The following is an 18,590-nucleotide window of genomic DNA, read 5'->3' as shown; positions in this document are numbered from 1 at the left end:
GTTCTCCCAGATTAAAGTCCGTGCTCTTAACTACTATACCAAACTGGCCGGAGGCTGCAGACTTCACCCTTTGTTGTTTTTTGTAAGTTAAAATTCAAAGGGGATATGAACATGCTGGCTGAGAGAAAACCTAGGAGGATACTGAACTACCTTAAATGTGTTCAGAAAGAAAATTCTGTTTGTCTAGAGATGAAATACTGCCTTCTTCAGAGCAAAGTGCTCAGGGAGCTTTTTAAAGCAGCAGGGTACGCAAGCATAGAAAAGGTGGCAAAAGGATTCTGATACACGGCTGTTCAGCTTCCCTGTCCTCCGAGGAACTGTGGCTGGATTGCACCCATGACGCCCACCACCACATAGTACAGATGCAACACAAGCAAACACCAGGAGATTAGTACAGACCATTTGGAATGTAATTCTTAATTTAGTAGAAACTGAGGAAATGAATGTATTATATTTCAGATCCCTGCTTCCAAAATGCAAAGAGAATTTTTTTTTTCAAATGAAGAGGTCTGTTGTATTTTGCGGCTGCAGTGAATTCCAAATGTTTCTTTTCAAGGTAAATATATTTTGTTTACCAAGCAGGCTGGTTGCAAAAGACTGTCTGAGGAAGTGTGCTTTGCATACAAAAGCTTACAGCCTGGACAGTGTTCCCTCTAAGCTGAGTTAGTGTGAGCTAGCTCACAGTTTTTTAGCTTCCGGTTCACACATTTTTGTCTCAGCTCAGGAAGGAGGGCTCCAGAGCAAACTAATTTATGCAGTAGCCAAATCACCTACTCACAACTTTAATGGCAGTAGCTCACAAAGTAGAATTTTTGCTCACAGGACTCCACAGCTTAGAGGGAACATTGACCTGGATAAAACTTTGTTGGTCTTAAAGGTGCCACTGGACTCAAACTTTGTTCTGCTGCTTCAGACCAACACGGCTGCCCTCCTAAATCCGGCTGCAAAAGAGTTTTTTTTTTTTAAATCTCGTTCACATCTCCTCAGTTATTTGACATGTCAGAGGCATGTTGCCACAGAATGAGGGGAAGGAAAACACATTTTAATCAACTCGCTGTACCTGGAACAAGAGGCACCAGGAGCCACTCTATTATCCAGTGTCAATACTGCAGTTTTCTGATGAAGACTAGAGAAAAGAGAGAAGGATTTTGTATAACATCAAACTGGATTTAATGGCAAAACTGGCACAAACACTACATATGCGTTTCCAACCAACGGCTGGAATTGAAGGATCGTTTCCGTCCCTAGCTCCATGCAGAAGTTCTATGAGGGATGAGATGCTTGTGGGGAAGGAAGGTGCCCACTGATACCAACCCTTCACTGTGTCCAACTTCCATGCATTAAAGGTGTCATTTGCACAGAGGCTATGGTTGCCAACCTCCAGGTATCACCTGGAGATCTCCTGCTCTTACAATTGATCTCCAAATGACCAAGATCAATTCCGCTGGAGAAAATGGCTGCTTTGGAGGGTAGACTCTACAGCATTATACCCTACTGAGGTCCCTCCCCTCCCCAGGCTCCACTCCCGAAATCTCCAGGTATTTCCCAACCCAGAGCTGGCAACGCTAGAAGAAGAGAAGAAGAAGAAGAGATTGGATTTATACCCCGCCCTTCACTACCCAAAGGTACCTCAGAGCGGCTTACAAGCTCCGTTCCCTTCCCCTCCCCCCAACAGACACCCTGAGAGGTAGGTGGGGCTGAGAGAGCGCTTGACCGAAACTGCTCTTTTTCAAGAACAGCTCTTATCAGAACTATGGCTTGCCCAAGGTCATCCAGCCAAGTGCAAGTGGAGGAGTGGGGGAATCAAACCTGGTTCTCCCAGATTAGAGTCCGCACACTTAACCACTACACCAAACTGGCTCTCCTAATAGAGGCCCATGCATGCACACCTCTCTACATTTAAGCTTTGAATGCAGGCTGGGTGCAGCCAGAGACTCTCCATAGCAGTTTATAAGCACAGGTCATAGGCATCACTGAGAATGTACAGAGGCTGGATGCAGTCAGGGGGCAGGGCCAGTGAGCAATATCCTAACTTCTCCTCCTCTGCACACACAGCCTCAGCCTTGATTAAACATCCTGACAGATCTCCTCCTTCCCTTTATATGGGGTCCACAATGGGTCACCCATGTACACAACGGCACCCCCACGCACTTTTTCCTGGCACCCACCAATTGTTTTTAGAAAGTGGGTGTGGCCAGGTGGGAGCTGTTGTCCAACTAGGCTTCTGATTGGCAACTGGAGATCTGATTGCCTGACCAGACTAAAATAATATTGTTTCAGTGGCAGCTACCACCTTGGTTTTGGTTTTATTCTCTCCCACTCTTCTTTCCAAGGTTTTTTTTTTAAAATTCCTCTTATCTCCTACACTTCAGCTTCCTCTGTGTGTGTGGGTCAGCCTCCTGTGGCAGACATTTTGTGGCTGGCTCTACCTCTCATGGTGGCCATTTTCTGGACACACCCACCATGCAATGACAGAATTCCAAAGGTGCTCACAGTTTCAAAAAGGCTGGTGTCACGGCCCAGGTGGGGTGTCACCCAAACCATGACAGCTGGGGACCCCTGTTTTAGGTGGTGTTCATCAGGGGATGTTGGAACTGCAGTCATTATGTTTTAACACAGATTAGGATGGAAGAGAAGATTGATGCAGATGCTTGCCACAAACACACTAGTACTGGGTGGAGGGCAAGGCACAGTAGAACTAGCAAAATGGACTGGTCAAATCTGTCTCTCTGTGTCTTCCTCTTCTGTGGTTATCTCTTTTGTACACAGAATGCTAATCTTAGGGACTTCTGTCCTGCCAGCTGCCCCCACTCTCTCTTACCTGCAAGGACAACATGCACTCTCCATCTCTCCTTGTTAGATAGTGAGTTAGCTTATCTCACCTTTCCTATCACAGTATGGTCTTCTGTAGCTGTAAAGGATATCCTTTCATTTCTTAAAACAACAAACCTCATAGGCTTTATCTTAAGGAAGACTTGCCCCTGCTTGCACAGAGGCAATTCAAATTAACAGATTATCAGTAGACCAAACATTTCCAAGGTTCTTTAAAGTGTGCAATATGCTATGATTCTCTGGTTTGGTATAGACAGGAACCATTAATAAGTCAGCAGAGTACACAAGGCTTACCATGCAGTGAAGCTTCTCCAGCGTGTGTGTGTGTGCTGATAAGAACAAAGTTACATGGAGCCTCTTTTATATTTGCAAACTAAAATGAGTTCCTTTATTTATAAAACTCCATCTTAGACAGGAGACAGTAAAGACAGGATAGTCTTTATCTAGCTAGCCTAATCTAACTAGCTAGGATGGATGCAGATGCAGGGAAGCATGTCCTGCATCCAGGATGCCAACATGGAGAGAACTGGCAATGGCTGCGAGAGGTGTCAGAACAGAAGTGGAGGAAGCCATCCCTAAGAGTACCATTCTACTTCAAAAGAATAGTTATCAGCAGAAGGAAAGGATGCTTTGTGTGTCCTGACCTCTCTATCTTTCCAGCTCTATTGTAGCCCCTCCAAATGCAGAGGCAAAGAGATAGCATACAGTCTTTGACTTCCAACACAGTGCAGCTTCTATTCTCTAATGAATATTTACCATACTTAATTTTAATTACATGATACAGGATAATTAAGATTAAACAGGGCAGAATGGTCAACTGGAAACAACTTGCAGGGACAGAGGAATGCTGACTCTAATAGTAACGAATGCTGGAAGCAGAAGAGAAACCACTCCCAATTCCCCATGTATGAATTGTTCAAAGGCTGCGGTCACACGGGCAGGAAACTGCGGGGGGGGGGCGTGGCTATTAGCCCCGGGGCAAAATACCTCGTGGCAGCAGGATCAGACGAACCGATGAGGTCCCGGCGAGGTCCCCCTCCCCCCGGGACATGCAGCCCGCTCTCTGCCTGGCCGCTGCCGCTCGCCCCCATTGCAGCCCCCCCATGGCCCTCCCTCGACCCTAACGCCGCGCGCCTTTGTGCACACGGGCTGTTGGCCGCTTCTAGAGGCATGGGGGGGACCACCCGGCGGGCGCCGGATGCCACGGGAGTCCGGCAGGGGCGCGATCAGGCGCCCGCCCTTGCTGCGCAGTTCCCAGAAACTAGTACCTCGGAGGTACTAGTTTTTTACTGTGCGTCTTCGGCCGGTAGCCACGGATCAGCCATGGGAGCTCTACGCTCCCCAGATGTTGCTGTGAGATCGCGCCCGGAAACTCCGCCTCTCTTCAGTCCCTCTTGCGTGCTTACTGCTCCGTGTGACCGCAGCCAAAGCAGTGTAATCTCAGCCTCCTTAGCTAAACCAAATAGTCACACATGGCCCAATGTAATAGAAATTATCCTGTTTCCCCATAGGAGTGTCCATGTTATCAGACAGTTTTAGTTTGTCAGCAAAGTAACTTGCATTGCATAAATAATATTTACATCTTTGTAAAACCAGCACAGGGGTTGTTCATGCTGCATGGCTAGCTAAGAATTATTGCTGGCACTTTGATCTTGTCAAGGTTACATCTACACCCTGGATTTTAATTGGTTTGATAAACATTCCCTGTTGTTATTATTCTGCTATTAGGCAACGTATTCTATCATCAACTTTGGATAGTGTGTTGGATTTTTCTAGGCCGAACAAACTATTATTCCTGTTAAATAACACTGAGGAAAACATAATTGAACTTGTGGCAAAGTTTTTACTCGCTGCTGTTTCTATACGTAGTAAAACTTTGTAAATGCTTAAAGCAGGGTAATTTTTAACAGAAATAGAATTTTATCGAGAATTTGAATTTTTATCTCTCAGATATGCTCACTTATGTGAAATGCCATTAAAGGAATTGTTTGTGATGATAAATATTTCCTCCACCCAAAGAATCCTGGGAACTGTAGTCCTATGAAAAAGGATCTCTGCCCGGAAGTACTCCAGCTCCCTCACTATATGACATTTCCCAGGACTTTTTTTCGGAGGTAACCCACCCAATTAATCTGGTATAAAATCAATATATGGCCCCGGTCACACAGGCCAGATAATGCGTGGGGGGGGAGGTGTGGCTCTTTGCGCTGGTGCAATTAGACCCGCCAGAACGTGATCAGATGCAATGGCGGCACACTGCGGTTTCATCCGTCAGTGTGTGCGCGTCAAGGAGGACAGCCGGGGGAAAGTCGCACGCCGGCACAATCACACAGAACGATTCCGTCGGCAGCCCATAGCAAACCATTTGCTAGTACATTTGTTGAGATACTTTTTAATTGCTCAGCTTCGGCGGCACGCCACGGGTGCGCTACGCTTGCCGGATGTTGCTGTGTGATCACGCCCTGCATATCCGCCCAGCATTCGTGGCTCTCCCGCGGCAAATTCAGTGTGTGAACGGGGCCATATATATTTTTGGGTTGCCCACACTGCATCTTTGACTGATATATAGGGTTGCCAACTACCAGGTGGCACCTGGAGATCTCCTGCTATTACAATTGATCTCCAGACTACCATTATCAGTTCCCCCAGGAAAAAATGGCTGCTTTGGAGGGTGGACTCTATGGGCATTATACCCCACTGAAGTCCCTCCCCAAACCCCACCCTTCTCAGGCTCCACCCCCAAAAAGTCCAGGTATTTTCCAACTTGGAGCTTGCAACCCTATGCAAGAGATGAGCCAGGAGGAGAGTTCTGGGTAGGAATGAAATGAAGAGAGCAGTTGCCCCATTCCCAATGCGCCACACTGCCTCCTTTAGTTTAACCTCTGCTTTGACATTCCAGGGCACACCATGACGAAGTGGGGAAAAAATACAAGGGTGCTTAAGAGAGAAGGGCAGTTTCTTGGTCAAACATGAAGGGCTGTCATATAGAGGATGGTGTGTTGTTGTTTTCTGTTGCCCTAGAAGGTCAGACCAGAACCAATGGGTTGAAATTAAATCAAAAGAGTTTTCGGCTAAACATTAAGAAGAACTTCCTGACAGTTAGAGCAGTTCCTCAGTGGAACAGGCTTCCTTGGGAGGTGGTGGGCGCTCCTTCTTTGGAGGTTTCCAAACAGAGTCTAGACAGCCATCTGACAGCAATGCTGATTCTGTGAACTTAGGCAGATCACAAGAGGGAGGGCAGGAAAGGTTGCATCAGTGCTTAATTCTTGTGGCCCTTTCTTACACGCCCAGGGAAATGCTGACCGCCACTTTGAAGTCAGGAAGCAATTTTCCCCCAGGCCAGTTTGGCTGGAGATCCTGGAGGTTTTTTGTCATATTCTGGGCATGGAACAGCAATCACTGGGGGTGTGAGGAGGGAGGTATTTGTTATTTTCCTGCATTGTGCAGGGGGTTGGACTAGATGACCCTGGAGATACCTTCCAGCCCTATGATTCTATGATTCTATGAAACTGAGGCTTACCTGACTTCAAGCTTCTTGATATTTGGACATATCGCCATTGAATGCAGGAGACAGAAAATGCTCTTCAGAGACAACTGGTTGTTATTTAAACTGTAAGGGAACCAATCCAGATATAGACAAGTTACCTTCATTAAAAACACATGTGTATATATCACTGTAACAAGGATCATGAAGTTGTTGGAAATCTTAACAGCATTAAGAAAGAGGCCATAGCTCGATGGCAAAGCTCTGGCACTGCATACAAAAGGTTGCAGGTTCAGTCTCCTGGATTTCAAGTCACAGGGGACGGGAAAAGCCTCTCTCTGCCTGAGACCTTGTAGGCATTTCTGGAGTAGGAAGACCAATCACAAGAGTGAGGGTAAGGCAATTTCCTTATTTAATTTGGTTTTCATCCTGCATTTTGTCCAAGCTGCTCTAGGGGCATCCCTGGCTCTCCCCTCCTCCATTTACTCCATGTAGCTAGGAGAGGTAGGCTAGGTTTAAATAAGAGAAAACAGCTTTGCATATATTTTGTTGTTTTGCATAAATCATTTTATTATTATCATTATTTTCATTCATTTATATAATCCAAGGTGGATTACAAGTATGATAAAAAAACCTTCCAGTTAACCATCTGTAAATGGATTACAAATTAAGATACCATCACACAATCAATGAGCAGGTTGCAAGAAATGATAACATTTTGAACCTGCAAAGAATTTGCAATTGCAAATTGTTTGAGTGTGTAAAGATTCCTAGGAAGACAAATAAAGCAGAGAATGGGCATGCACGAGTCCCAAAACAAATAATGAGGAAAATTCTTACTTCAACAGGCCAGAAATTGACATTTTGGGCAGTGTCTTCACCAGCTCTTTGCATCCCTCATCTCCAAGATTGTTACCTGACAAACTGACATGTTTTCCAGATGAGTAACATGGCCAATCCACATTTCTGCCCTCTACCACCAGTCAGTTACCTAAACAAATGGGGGGAGGAAGAGCACTCACTCGATTTCAGACAGGTGGGAACAGAGCTTGAGTATGCAGGCAATCTGTGTAGCGTGTCGGGGAGACAGGAGGCAGTCCTGAAGTCTGTGGGCGATATACATCAAGAAACAGGGAAATAAAGATTAATAATTTAACAAGACTAGTAGGGCTAAAGATTCATGGGGAGAAGAGTTTTTGTGGGGACAGACTGTCAGGCATTGCCCAGCTGGGTCCCCCTGGGGGAGTGGGGTAGAATTGCCAACTCCCACTTGGGAATTTCTTGGATATTTGGGGGTGCACTTTGGGGAGTGGGAGGACCTCTAGAGGGTATAATGCCATACAGTCCATCCTCCAAAGCAGCAGCTTTCTCCAGGGAAACTGATCTCTGTTGTTTGGAGATTAGTTGTAATTCTGGGAGGTCACCAGGCCCCACCTGGAAATTGGCAACCCTAGAGTGGGGGAAGGACCCTGGGAAGTCAGAAAAGAGTCTTCACCAAGAAAGGTGAATCAGGTGTGTGCGTCTTTCTACCACAGTTGGAGTACAGCTATCTAGGGAGAAGCTGTGTTGTTTGAGTGGTTCAGACCACATATGTGGAGAAGTGGCCCCACATTCAGATATGGGGCCCTCCTTCCCACCCCACCCCTCATCTTGTAGAAACTGCCTTCATTGGGAAAGAATTACAGTGAAATCCTAAGCAAAGTTACATCATTCTAAGTAAGGTTGCTAACTCCAGCCTGGGAAATTCCTGGAGATTTGGGGGCAGTGCATGTGAAGGGGAGATTTTGGGGTGGGGTTTCACCTAGAATTTATGGTACCTCATGGAGTTTGCCTTCCAAAACTGGCATTTTTTTCCCAGGGGAACTGATCTCTGTAGTCTGGGGATCAGCTGTAATTTCAGGAGAACCCTAGGCCCCACCTGGAGGTTGGAAACTCTAAATTCTAAATCCATTTGGAGTCCAGGCTTAAAAGGTATCTTTCTATGTAGGATTACACTTTTAGTCCTTCAGAATGTCTAAGGGAGAATGATGTCCTTAGCCACACCGGATTCACAGTAGCTTTGCTGGACATTTTCCACATCTTGACTGCTTGTGGAATAGGGGTCAAAGATTAAAAGGATACATTTCTCACTCATTCCTTCACTTGGGAAAGTGGTCATAGATCTATCCTTTAATGGTGACATGTTTCCCCCCAGTATCAGCTGAAATGTCAAGTTATTCTCTGCTTTCTCATGTTTACATAACAGTTTTATTTTGATACTGCAGGTGAGGCTGGAAAATGAGAGAAAGAAAGCTATGTGGAGGGTGAGGTATTTGTGAATTTCCTGCATTGTGCAGGGGGTTGGACTAGATGACCCTGGAGATCCCTTCCAATTCTATGATTCTATGATTCCATGCTTCTATGAGATGCCACAACCAGGGGTCAGGCAGGATTACAACACAGTACATTACAACAATCATAATAATTTCCCTTTCTAGTAAGGAAAAAGAAAACTTGGATAGTCTAGCATGAAAGGAAAGCCTTAAGTTAGCATAACTGAACCAAGGGAATCAATAGTTCGGCTTTTGTGCCCAGGGCAAGAGTTAGTTCAGCGAACCTGCTTTAAATAATATGCCTCTTAACAACCAGCTGATCTTTTGAACCAGAGAGTTAAATAAGCAAACAAAAAAATATAATTTTAGGTTACAACAGAATATAGCAGTTAACACAAATCTAAATAAATGTTTACCGTAATTTTAAAGTCTGGGCTTGAGGAGCAGTTTCGTCTTCATTTGTCCCCAAGCATCGTGACCTGGAATCAATAGTGTCTTTATTTTTATGGTCTTGACATTCCACTATGTCACTTAATGATGGCAATAATGCTATATGTGGCAAATATTTTGCATTTTCCACATATGATAAAGCATATCATATGTGAAAAATTTAGCACACTGACTGAGTAAACATGTGCTTGAGTAAACATGTGCTGAGTAAACATGTGCTCGAATAAAGGACACTGACTGAGTAAACATGTGCTCGAGTCATGCTGAAGAAATGAGGTGGCGGTGGAGTACCTTCCTCATGAGGAAAGGCTGAAGGGTCTGGGACTTTTCAGTTTAGAAAAGAAATGACTAAAGAGGGACATGATAGAGAGAGTTGACAAAGAGAACTTTTTCTCCCTCTCACAAAATACTAAAATTCAAGGGCATCCAATGACGCTGATGGGCAGCAGGTTTGGGATGGACAAAAGGAAATACTACTCTACACAGAGAGGGATTAAAATGTGGAATTTACTGCCAGAGGATGTAGTAAAGGCCACAGGAATAAACAGCTTTAAAAGGGGTCAGACATGTGTTGCAAGTTCCACACTGGGAACTTCATTCCCAGGCACATTCAGGCCTTGATTTGGATCAGGACCAGAGAGCATGGGGAAAGGGGGCTTATGCCTTCCCCCTCGTACTGTTTTCTCATCTGGAAACAGCCCCCAAGGGACCACCATTTGCCCCACTGAGGAAACCTAGATGTACCCCCATCAGTACACATGTTGCCTTCAATAGCACAAATAGCAATCTAAGGCAGGGCCTATTTAAGGTTGGGGAAATGGTGCAGAGATAAGGCATAAGCACCTTCTCTCATGCACTCTGCTCTGAATCAGGCCTCACACAGCTGCCTCACACAACAGCTCCCATCCTTACAGCTTGTCTCAAATTTTAATCCCAGCCAGGCCTGTAGCTACCGCGGGGCCCGCCGGCCCGCAATTTTTAACAGGCCCCTCCCCAATCCTCGGCTCCCCCTCCCCCCCGCTGTCACTGCCCTCAGCCCAGCAGCCAGTGACTCCACACTGCCTGCTGCTGCCCCGGCCATCCTTGCTGCTGCCGGGAGGGGAGGGCTGCTGAGCAGGGACGCCCACAGCACCTCCCTCCTGGGCGCCTGCCTGCCTGCCTCCCTGCCACAACTGGCCAGGCTCCCATAAGGAGGAGGCGGCACCCTGCTCTCTCCCCCTGCTCGGCCTCTGCCACTGGAGACCAGCCAGGGGGCGCCTCTCCTCCTCGTCACCTTGGGGACAGGTCGTGTGGGGCAGGCTTGGGGTTGGCCTTTCTCCCCCCCCCCTCGCTGCCCTTCTGAGGCCGGCGGTGCTGGCGGGGTCAGTGGTGGGTAATGGGGGTAGTGGAGGCAGCAGCTTCTGTAGAGGCCACCAAGCATATCGGCACGTCTCTCGCAATGCTGCGGAGGGGACCTTCTGGGACTTGTGGGCTACAGCTGAGTGGAATCCTTGTCCCCCAGATTTCTCTGCAGGACCGTGGGCTACATAACAGGTCACCCATTCCAGCACCAGTTCTCTCGGAAGTAAGGCTACTTGAGTTCCAGGGGTCCAGAAGCAGCCAAAACGTTGCCAGGCAGGAGTGCTTTGGAGGCGACAGCAGAAACGTATGTGTGAAATCTGTAGGGACATGCTTGGGGACTGTTGTTTAAAGCCAGATGGAAGAATGACTGGGAATCTTCATTCTCTCCTGTCAGGCATGGAGGGAACTTAACACTACATCCACCTCCAAAAAATGCTGTTATGTCAACAGACATCCTAATATCCGTTGCATACACTCAGTATTCTAATATACTGTTCTGAAAAAGAAATACACTAAAATACATTAAAATACAGAGGATTTATAGTCCTCCTTGTTGAGAATACATATGTGAGGATTATAATATGCAATAAAACACTTGTATTTATTATTTAGTTATTATTTAGAAGTATGAGCATGGCATGGCAGTACCGCACAGACATATAATGGCCCCCCCTGAGCAAATAGTTGTTAGCTACGGGGCTGATCCCAGCCCAAAGAACAGTTCTTCAGAATGGTGTGGGAATGAGGAGACAGAAATTTGAGGTGGAAAATGGACTGAACCCCTATAGCTTACAAACAAGTGGGGTTCCAACAAAACTCACAAGGGGGGGTACCATTCCCCCCCCTCACAAGTCCAGCCTAACCAACTGCCTTCAGCAGTGTCTGGGAGTCTCTCTGAGCCTGGAGCTGCTCCCAGTGCCTCCTGCTGAGTGTGGAGCAGCTCCTGACATCCATGGCTGGGGGAGGGCCTGAAGCTGCTTCCAGACAGCCTGCCGCAGCTCCCAGATGCCACCAAACAGGTAAGGCAAGCGCAGAGAATGTTCCTTTACTTTTGGGGGGATTTAAACCCACCCCTGTATTTTTTTTAATTGAAGGTGAAAGAAGAAGGGGACAGCAAAAGAGGAGATGGTTAGACAGTGATGCAATGAACATGAAGTTGAGCACACTTCGGGGGACAGCGGCAGACAGGAGGGCCTGGCGTGATGTGGTCCACAGGGTTGCAAAGAGTTGGACTCGACTGTGCGACTGAACAACAAGAACAAAAACAACTGTATTTTAAAAAACGTTTCATATTTTTCTGCACACCTGAGGAGACCCCCAAGTGTGCAGAAAAATCTGTTTATCCTCCGTGTGGCCCCCATCAGTGGATTTAGCTATCCGCAGATCACAGCCACACGTGGCTAATAGTATAGAGAGAGGAGCTCACTTTTTTTTAGTGTTCCCCTGTGCAAAAGGCTCAGTTCAGTAATGCAGATGGAATTAGGATGGACTAGAGTCTCTTCCCCTGATATCTTGTTTTACTTGAAGGAAATCTTTCTCATACAGAAGTGGCATCCGCTCCACAGTTTGAAGGTTACCACCCACTCTGACACCTCACTCTTTAACGTGTGTAAATACACAAATCACTCACCTGCCACTTCTTACGGATTGGCCCGTAAAATTAATAGTTAAAGTGTTCTTCCTGCAACCAAGCAGCAAATAGTGAGAAAACTAATGTTTGAAACTACAAACATGATCTGTAAATGTTTTAGAGAAACAAACACAACCTGAAACAGAACAAAACGTATGCAAGTTGCAGAATTTTGATTATGTTCCAAAAATGCAGAGTAAAGACAAGACCGGCTATACTAGATATAACATTGATATTGAAATCAAGTGTTCCACCCAGCCAAATTCACTGATTATAAAATTTCAAATAGCCACACAGGTAACCAAAAGGTAGATTTTAGGGTGACTACTGGCAAAGTTGGGCAGGGACCCAAATCCCTTAACAGTTATGCAGAACACATAATTTGGGCAGGTTGTCAAGAAGGGATGAGAAAAGCTACATCTGCTAAAATTTCCTCCTGAACTATTACAGATACAGAAGTTCTCCTTTCCATCTCATCCCCATTTTACAAGGCATTTGTCCAACTAAAGCCCATCATAACCAGGGCCCCACATATTTGAAGGATCCTCTCTTTCCATGACCAACTGTGGTCATCAGGCGGCCATCTGCTGGCTATCTCACCACCAGTGTTCCCTCTAAACTGAGTTAGTGTGAGCTAGCTCACAGTTTTTTAGCCTCTGGCTCACATATTTTTGTCTCAGCTCAGGAAGGATGGCTCCAGAGCAAAACTAATTTATGCAGTAGCCAAATCGCTTGCTCACAACTTTAAAGCCAGTAGCCCACAAAGTAGAATTTTTGCTCACAAGACTCCACAGCTTAGAGGGAACATTGCTCACCACTTAGGGTGGCCCATTTGGCATCAACCAGAGGCAGGGCCTTTTCCATCATGGCTCCTGCTCCATGGGATGGGCTCCCTGAAGAGAGGGCTCCCTGAAGACAGGGCCAAGGCTTTTGAAGGGGTTTGAATCTTTTAAGGGGGGAGGGAGAAATCTGGGGTTTGTTATTTTATTCTGGTTTTAAGGGGAAGTGTTTTGTAAGCCACCTCGAACTACAAGGAAAGGCAGAGTATAAATGTTTTTATAAATACATATATAAATTATAAGCGATAAGAGGGAACAGGTGAACTAACAAACAGCAATTTTCTTACAGAACAATGAAACCATAATTTACAAAAAGCAATCTCTTAAAAGAAAATGGACACAATCCATTCTTACGTGATTCTTGACACCCAGAGTACCTGATATGCAGCTCAGTAACATTAGGAGAAACCGCAGCGGCTTGGCAGAAAGCTAGAACGATGTTCTCCGAAATCTGATTGTGGCTTAAACTGGTTGTGATACAACAAGCAAACAGTTACAGTTCTGGAGCAAGTCATGTAAGAAGACAGTTCCCTATCCTTTCATACAGACATGAAAATGCACGCATGCACGCATGCTTACTCCTTACTGCTGCACAGATAAAAAGCCAGATTTTATTGCCCTCCTACCACTAATTCCTATCTAATTAATCAAGCATTCCCCAGAAACAAAGACTCTCACTGCTTGTTTTTTTGCAGAGGAATGAGAGTGACTTCCAACTTATAGCGATGATGCCAACACTACACAGGCAACCTGAAAAATGTATAAATCTGGAAGATAGAGAAAGAGGAACTTTTCTCCCTTTCTCACAATACAAGAACTCATGGGCACTCAATGAAATTGCTGAGCGGTCAGGTTAGAACGGATAAAAGGAAGTACTTCTTCAGCCAAAGAGTGATTAACACATGGAATTCACTGCCACAGGAAGTGGTGGCAGCTATAAGCATGGACGGCTTCAAAAGGGAATTAGATAGGCATATGGAGCAGAGGTCCATCAGTGGCTATTAGCCACAAGGTATAGATAGGGGCTCTGGGGCAAGTGATGCTCTGTCTTCTTGGTGCTTGGGGGGGTCAACAGTGGGAAGGCTTCTAATGTCCTGGCTCCACTGGTGGACCTCCTGATGGCACCTGGTATTTTTGGCCACTGTGTAACAGAGTGTTGGACTGGATGGGCCTTTGGCCTGATCCAACATTGGTGTCTCTTATGTTCTTATGAAGGGAGGGGGGTCTCATGCAATGGGAATGGAAGGGCTCAGTTTCCTATGTTCCTAGTTGCTGCTGCTTCTCTTAGTCCTGTTCAATTGAAAGAAGAGCTAAAACTGCCTAGGCCCCTGAACACAAAACTCTGGGTGATTTCCTACAAGTGCTGCTCCGCGCTCACTCTTCTATTTACCCCAATGGTACGTGTCAATTTCACACAAGCTGCTGCGCGGCCACATTTTGCCCCACAGCTTCGCACGATTTTCCCCGCGTCTACTCAATCCTGTTTTTTGAGGATCGAGTAGACGCAGGGGAAATCGCGTGAAGCTGCGGGGCAAAATGTGGCCGCGCAGCAGCTTGTGTGAAATTCACACGTACCATCGGGGCAAAAGAGAGGAGTGAGCGCGGAGCAGCGCTTGTGGGAAATCACCCTCTGATTCAATCCATCACATTTTAAAGAAAAACCTTCTACTCCCCCATTCTTCTTCTTTTAAATTATGTGGCTATTCAACCGTACTTGCACGAACAGACAGGCATGTCAGGTGCATGCAAAAAAAGTGCTTTTTAAAAAAACCTGCTAGGGCCAATTTTTAATTAGGGCTCATTGTCCGCTGTCAACAAGTAGACCACTTGGCACAATAAGACAGTCTGAGTCACAGCAAAGTTATGATTTCCTCACGTTTCCTGTTTGCTCCTATTCTCAGGGCCAAACTAGACATTATGGCAGCCATAGGTTGGACCCATGGCTGCCAACCCCATTATGGGACTTTTATGCATGGGCGTTCTGCCTCGCTTTCACTGTGCGTGCCCGTCAGATCCCCACCCCCCCATGCTGCATTGTTTTCCCTCCCTTCAGCACTCAGTTCGCTTCCCGTTCGCTGTTTGCCCAGGTTTTCTGAGGGTGTTTTTCCCCCTTGCTTCGCTTCCAAGTCGAAGGTAAGTCAAAAGCACACACATTGCCTTGGATTCCCCCCCCTGCCCTGTCCCCGTCCCTTGTAGGCCACTCTCCCGCCCACATTTTTTTTAAATTTCAAGCTGCATGAGTTGAGTGATATGAGATCATCACTAGACTCATGAGGCTTGTAAAAAAAAAGACTTTACAGCCTTTGTGTTTACCACTTCCTCTGTGACAAGATATGTATTACACCAAGCTCCATGCAGAAACAACCACAGGAAAAAAATGTCAAGAAAAGCAAACCAGAACTCCATGCATGCACAGCAAGCCCGGCTGGGCTGACCTCTCCTGCCACCGGGTTTAAACCAGCAGCGGGATGAGGCAGCGCAGAACTGTGTGTGCGGGGAGCTGTGGTTTGCTTTTCTTGACAATGCTTTCTACAGTGGCTTCTGCATGGAGCTTGGTGTAATACATATCTTGTCGCAGAGGAAGAGGTAAATACAAAGGCTGCAAAGATGTCCTGGCCCCACTGGTGGACCTCCTGATGGCACTGGTATTTCTAGCCACTGTGTGATACAGAGTGTTGGACTGGATGGGCCTTTGGCCTGATCCAACATTGGCATCTCTTATGTTCTTATGTTCTTAGATTATCATATTCTTATTAATTCAGCATGGCTTCTAGTATGAAAATGATAAACTGAATATAATGAAGGTACGAAAGCGGAAGTCTCTGGCCTATTTAAATGGAAGGTGCTTGCTGGACACTACTGCGCAGCTGCAAAAGGGCAATTGCATAAATTTAAAAAAACCTTGGATGCCACCCCCCACATGTCACAAGTGACATTCCACCCTGATTTAGAAAAACTGCATGTTGATTTATTTATGAATACACCAAAGGAAAAAGAATGGTGCGTAAAGTGGAAACAGAATCCAAAGTCAAGCTTAAAGGCTTACAGCTCGGAAAATCTGCAGTAAGATGTGCATGTGTAAAAGGAGGCCTTAGAGGAGAATTTGGCCATTTAAAAATACCACAAGGTGGCACAGTAGAACCACACAATCTTGTTTCCTCTTCCCATGCCTTTTCAAATGCCAAAACGGCCAGGGTAGCCACAGGTCAGACCTGTGACTGCCATAATGTCTACTTTGGCTCTCAGCTCAGTTCCTACTGGCGTCTTGAGATGGCCACCACAGTGCTTTGTACCATTAATAAACATACATTACTTACTCTATTTTCTTTAGCTTTTCCACCATGGAAAACATTTCTGTAATCTTTACCATTTCCTGTTCCTTCATCTTGTTGTCCTGCAAGCTAGAATTTAGTGACTGATTAATCTTCCCCTAAAGCATTCATTGAATTAAGTAGGGTTCCCACCCACATCCACATGCAACTTTCCCATCCCATTCTTTTCCCATATAAAACAAATGGAATTACTTTATGTCTTCAAGTCGATGGCAGTTTGCAAAGGCTCGTAGAAGATCTTCAAGTCCAGAGACTGTAATTTTTCCACCTGCTAACCTGAAAATCCAAAACGGCATTATGAAGTCAAAGGGCTGACTTAAAACTGAGCATGTGTGATAGGAATATTCCATTCCTGGCCAATATTGGTCCTTTTGATCTTTTTCTGTTACATTTCTCACACTTCTATCTCATACACATCTAGTATAATCCTCTAGGTATGTGCAGTTGCCATTTTGTGTGAAAAGGTCAATGAGTATGTTTTGCAGTTTTGGTCCATATGAATGTGTAACCTCAAAAATTTGGGTTACAGGTATAGTATGGCTGGAAAATATGCATATTGCCCGTTTCACACAAAATGACCATCTTGCCTACTGAGAGCATTGCACATAATGCTCTTCCCTGACGTGCAAGGTAGGAGCACCGGAAATGTAACAGCTAAAGGGCTACTATCATGATGACATTACATAATTTCTGGATTCATACAATTAATTTGTCGCAATCTAGCCTTTTCTGTGGCAGCGCTATGCAGATGAAACGAGCTCCATGACGACACCAGGGCCCTGCAGAGTTTACTTCAGTTCTGTAGATCCTGCAAGACGGAGCTCTTCCGCCAGGCATTCAACCACACTTAACATCTGGATAACTTGGAACCTCCCTGGGATTGTTTGTATCACCTAAGTCTGTACTAACTGACCCCTGTTAAGAAAGTATGGGATTATGACTGCCGTCACACAGGAAATATATATGTATTGCATTTTAGATTTTATGTGTTTTAAATTGTTTTAACACTTTTATGTAAGCTGCCCTGAGCCTGCTTCAGCGGGGAGGGCAGGGTATAAATCCAATAAATAAATAAATAAATATAAGTTATCAATGGAACTTTAAGACTGTTATGACAACTCATTTGTCTTCCCTGGGTTCTGAGATGCTTGGGAGAAAGACAGGTATATAAAGAATTTAAATAAATAAATAATCTATTTTCAGCTATACTTAAATTCCCCCCCCTCTCTTCTTTCCATTTTTAGTGCTTGCTATGATAACAACTTCAAATTTCAGGTCATATTTGGTATTGATATCTTTTCAAAACATTTTGTAAATTCTGTAAAAATTTGCATTCACGACCTGTTATCAAGTTTCATAACCTTTACAGATAAGATGTTTTGTTATGGTCGTCTCAGGGTTCATGTAAAGAAGTGATTCTACTGACTCTAAATAACAATAGATGCTCATGAGAGCACATAATTCATTTAACCTACACTTAGGAAGGTGGGCTGGTCTGTTTGGTGCATTTTTAACCTTCCTTCCCTGCAAATGACTCAAGATGTCAAAGATACGTCTCCCTTCCTCCATTTTATCCTCACCAAACCCCTGCAAGATGTTAGGCTGAAAGATGGTGACTAGCCCAATGGAGTCACATGGCCTCCTCTAACCACTACACTACACTAGTTTTCTATGGGTGGGCTTGGAACTGTTTCGTAGCTTACATGTGCTAGACTTGTTTAATAGCTTTTAAACTATGGAGTTCTCTCTCTAAAATGGTTTGTGGTCTGCTTCTGGCCTGAGCATCATGTCAACTTCATCATTTTATGCTGCTTGATGTAGAATCATAGAATGTTAGAGTTAGAAGGGACCTTGCAGGTCATCTAGTCCAACCACTTGCACTCTGCAGGAGCATAGCTGAAAGATAGCCCTACATACCTACAACATACCCGAAAGATGGTCGTCCAGCCTCCGCTTGAAAACATCCAGTGAAGGAGCATCCACCACCTCCCGAGGCAGACTCTTCCACTGCTCAACCACTCTTACAGTTAGGAAGTTTCTCCCGATATTTAGCCGGTAACGACTCCCTTGTCTTGCAATCCGGAGCGAGAGAGAATAGATCTGCTCCATCTTCTACATGACAGCCCTTCAAATACTTGAAGACTGCAATCATGTCCCCTCTAAGCCTTCTCTTTCCCAGGCTAAACATACCCAACTCTTTCAGCCTTTCCTCATAAGACTTGGATTCCAACCCTCTCACCATCCTAGTTGCCCTCTTCTGGACACGCTCGAGCTTGTCAACATCCTTCCTAAAATGTGGTGCCCAAAACTGGACACAGTACTCCAGGTGAGGCCTGACCATAGCAGAATAGAGCAGAACTACCACCTCCC

At 45.4% G+C, this 18,590-nt stretch overlaps 1 protein-coding gene across 1 annotated transcript in view; it reads right to left on the bottom strand.

Annotated features, from left to right (window-relative positions):
• The window catches only part of NLRC5 (NLR family, CARD domain containing 5), a gene marked incomplete at its 3' end in the record, with an annotated part of 46,713 nt that overhangs the window by 10,932 nt on the left and 17,191 nt on the right, over window positions 1-18,590 (bottom strand). Inside the window, exons 6-13 of the mRNA XM_015421392.1 lie at window positions 16,413-16,496; window positions 16,206-16,289; window positions 13,266-13,355; window positions 12,050-12,100; window positions 9,045-9,107; window positions 7,339-7,422; window positions 7,157-7,240; window positions 6,353-6,442 (exon numbers count right to left, since the gene is read on the bottom strand). Coding sequence (XP_015276878.1) covers window positions 6,353-6,442; window positions 7,157-7,240; window positions 7,339-7,422; window positions 9,045-9,107; window positions 12,050-12,100; window positions 13,266-13,355; window positions 16,206-16,289; window positions 16,413-16,496 — 630 coding nt within the window. The remainder of the gene's footprint in view (window positions 1-6,352; window positions 6,443-7,156; window positions 7,241-7,338; window positions 7,423-9,044; window positions 9,108-12,049; window positions 12,101-13,265; window positions 13,356-16,205; window positions 16,290-16,412; window positions 16,497-18,590) is intronic.

Source organism: Gekko japonicus, unplaced genomic scaffold (genome assembly GCF_001447785.1).
Source record: "Gekko japonicus isolate JY-2015 unplaced genomic scaffold, Gekko_japonicus_V1.1 scaffold674, whole genome shotgun sequence".
NCBI lineage: Eukaryota > Metazoa > Chordata > Lepidosauria > Squamata > Gekkonidae > Gekko > Gekko japonicus.
This window is presented reverse-complemented; position numbering and strand designations above follow the sequence as displayed.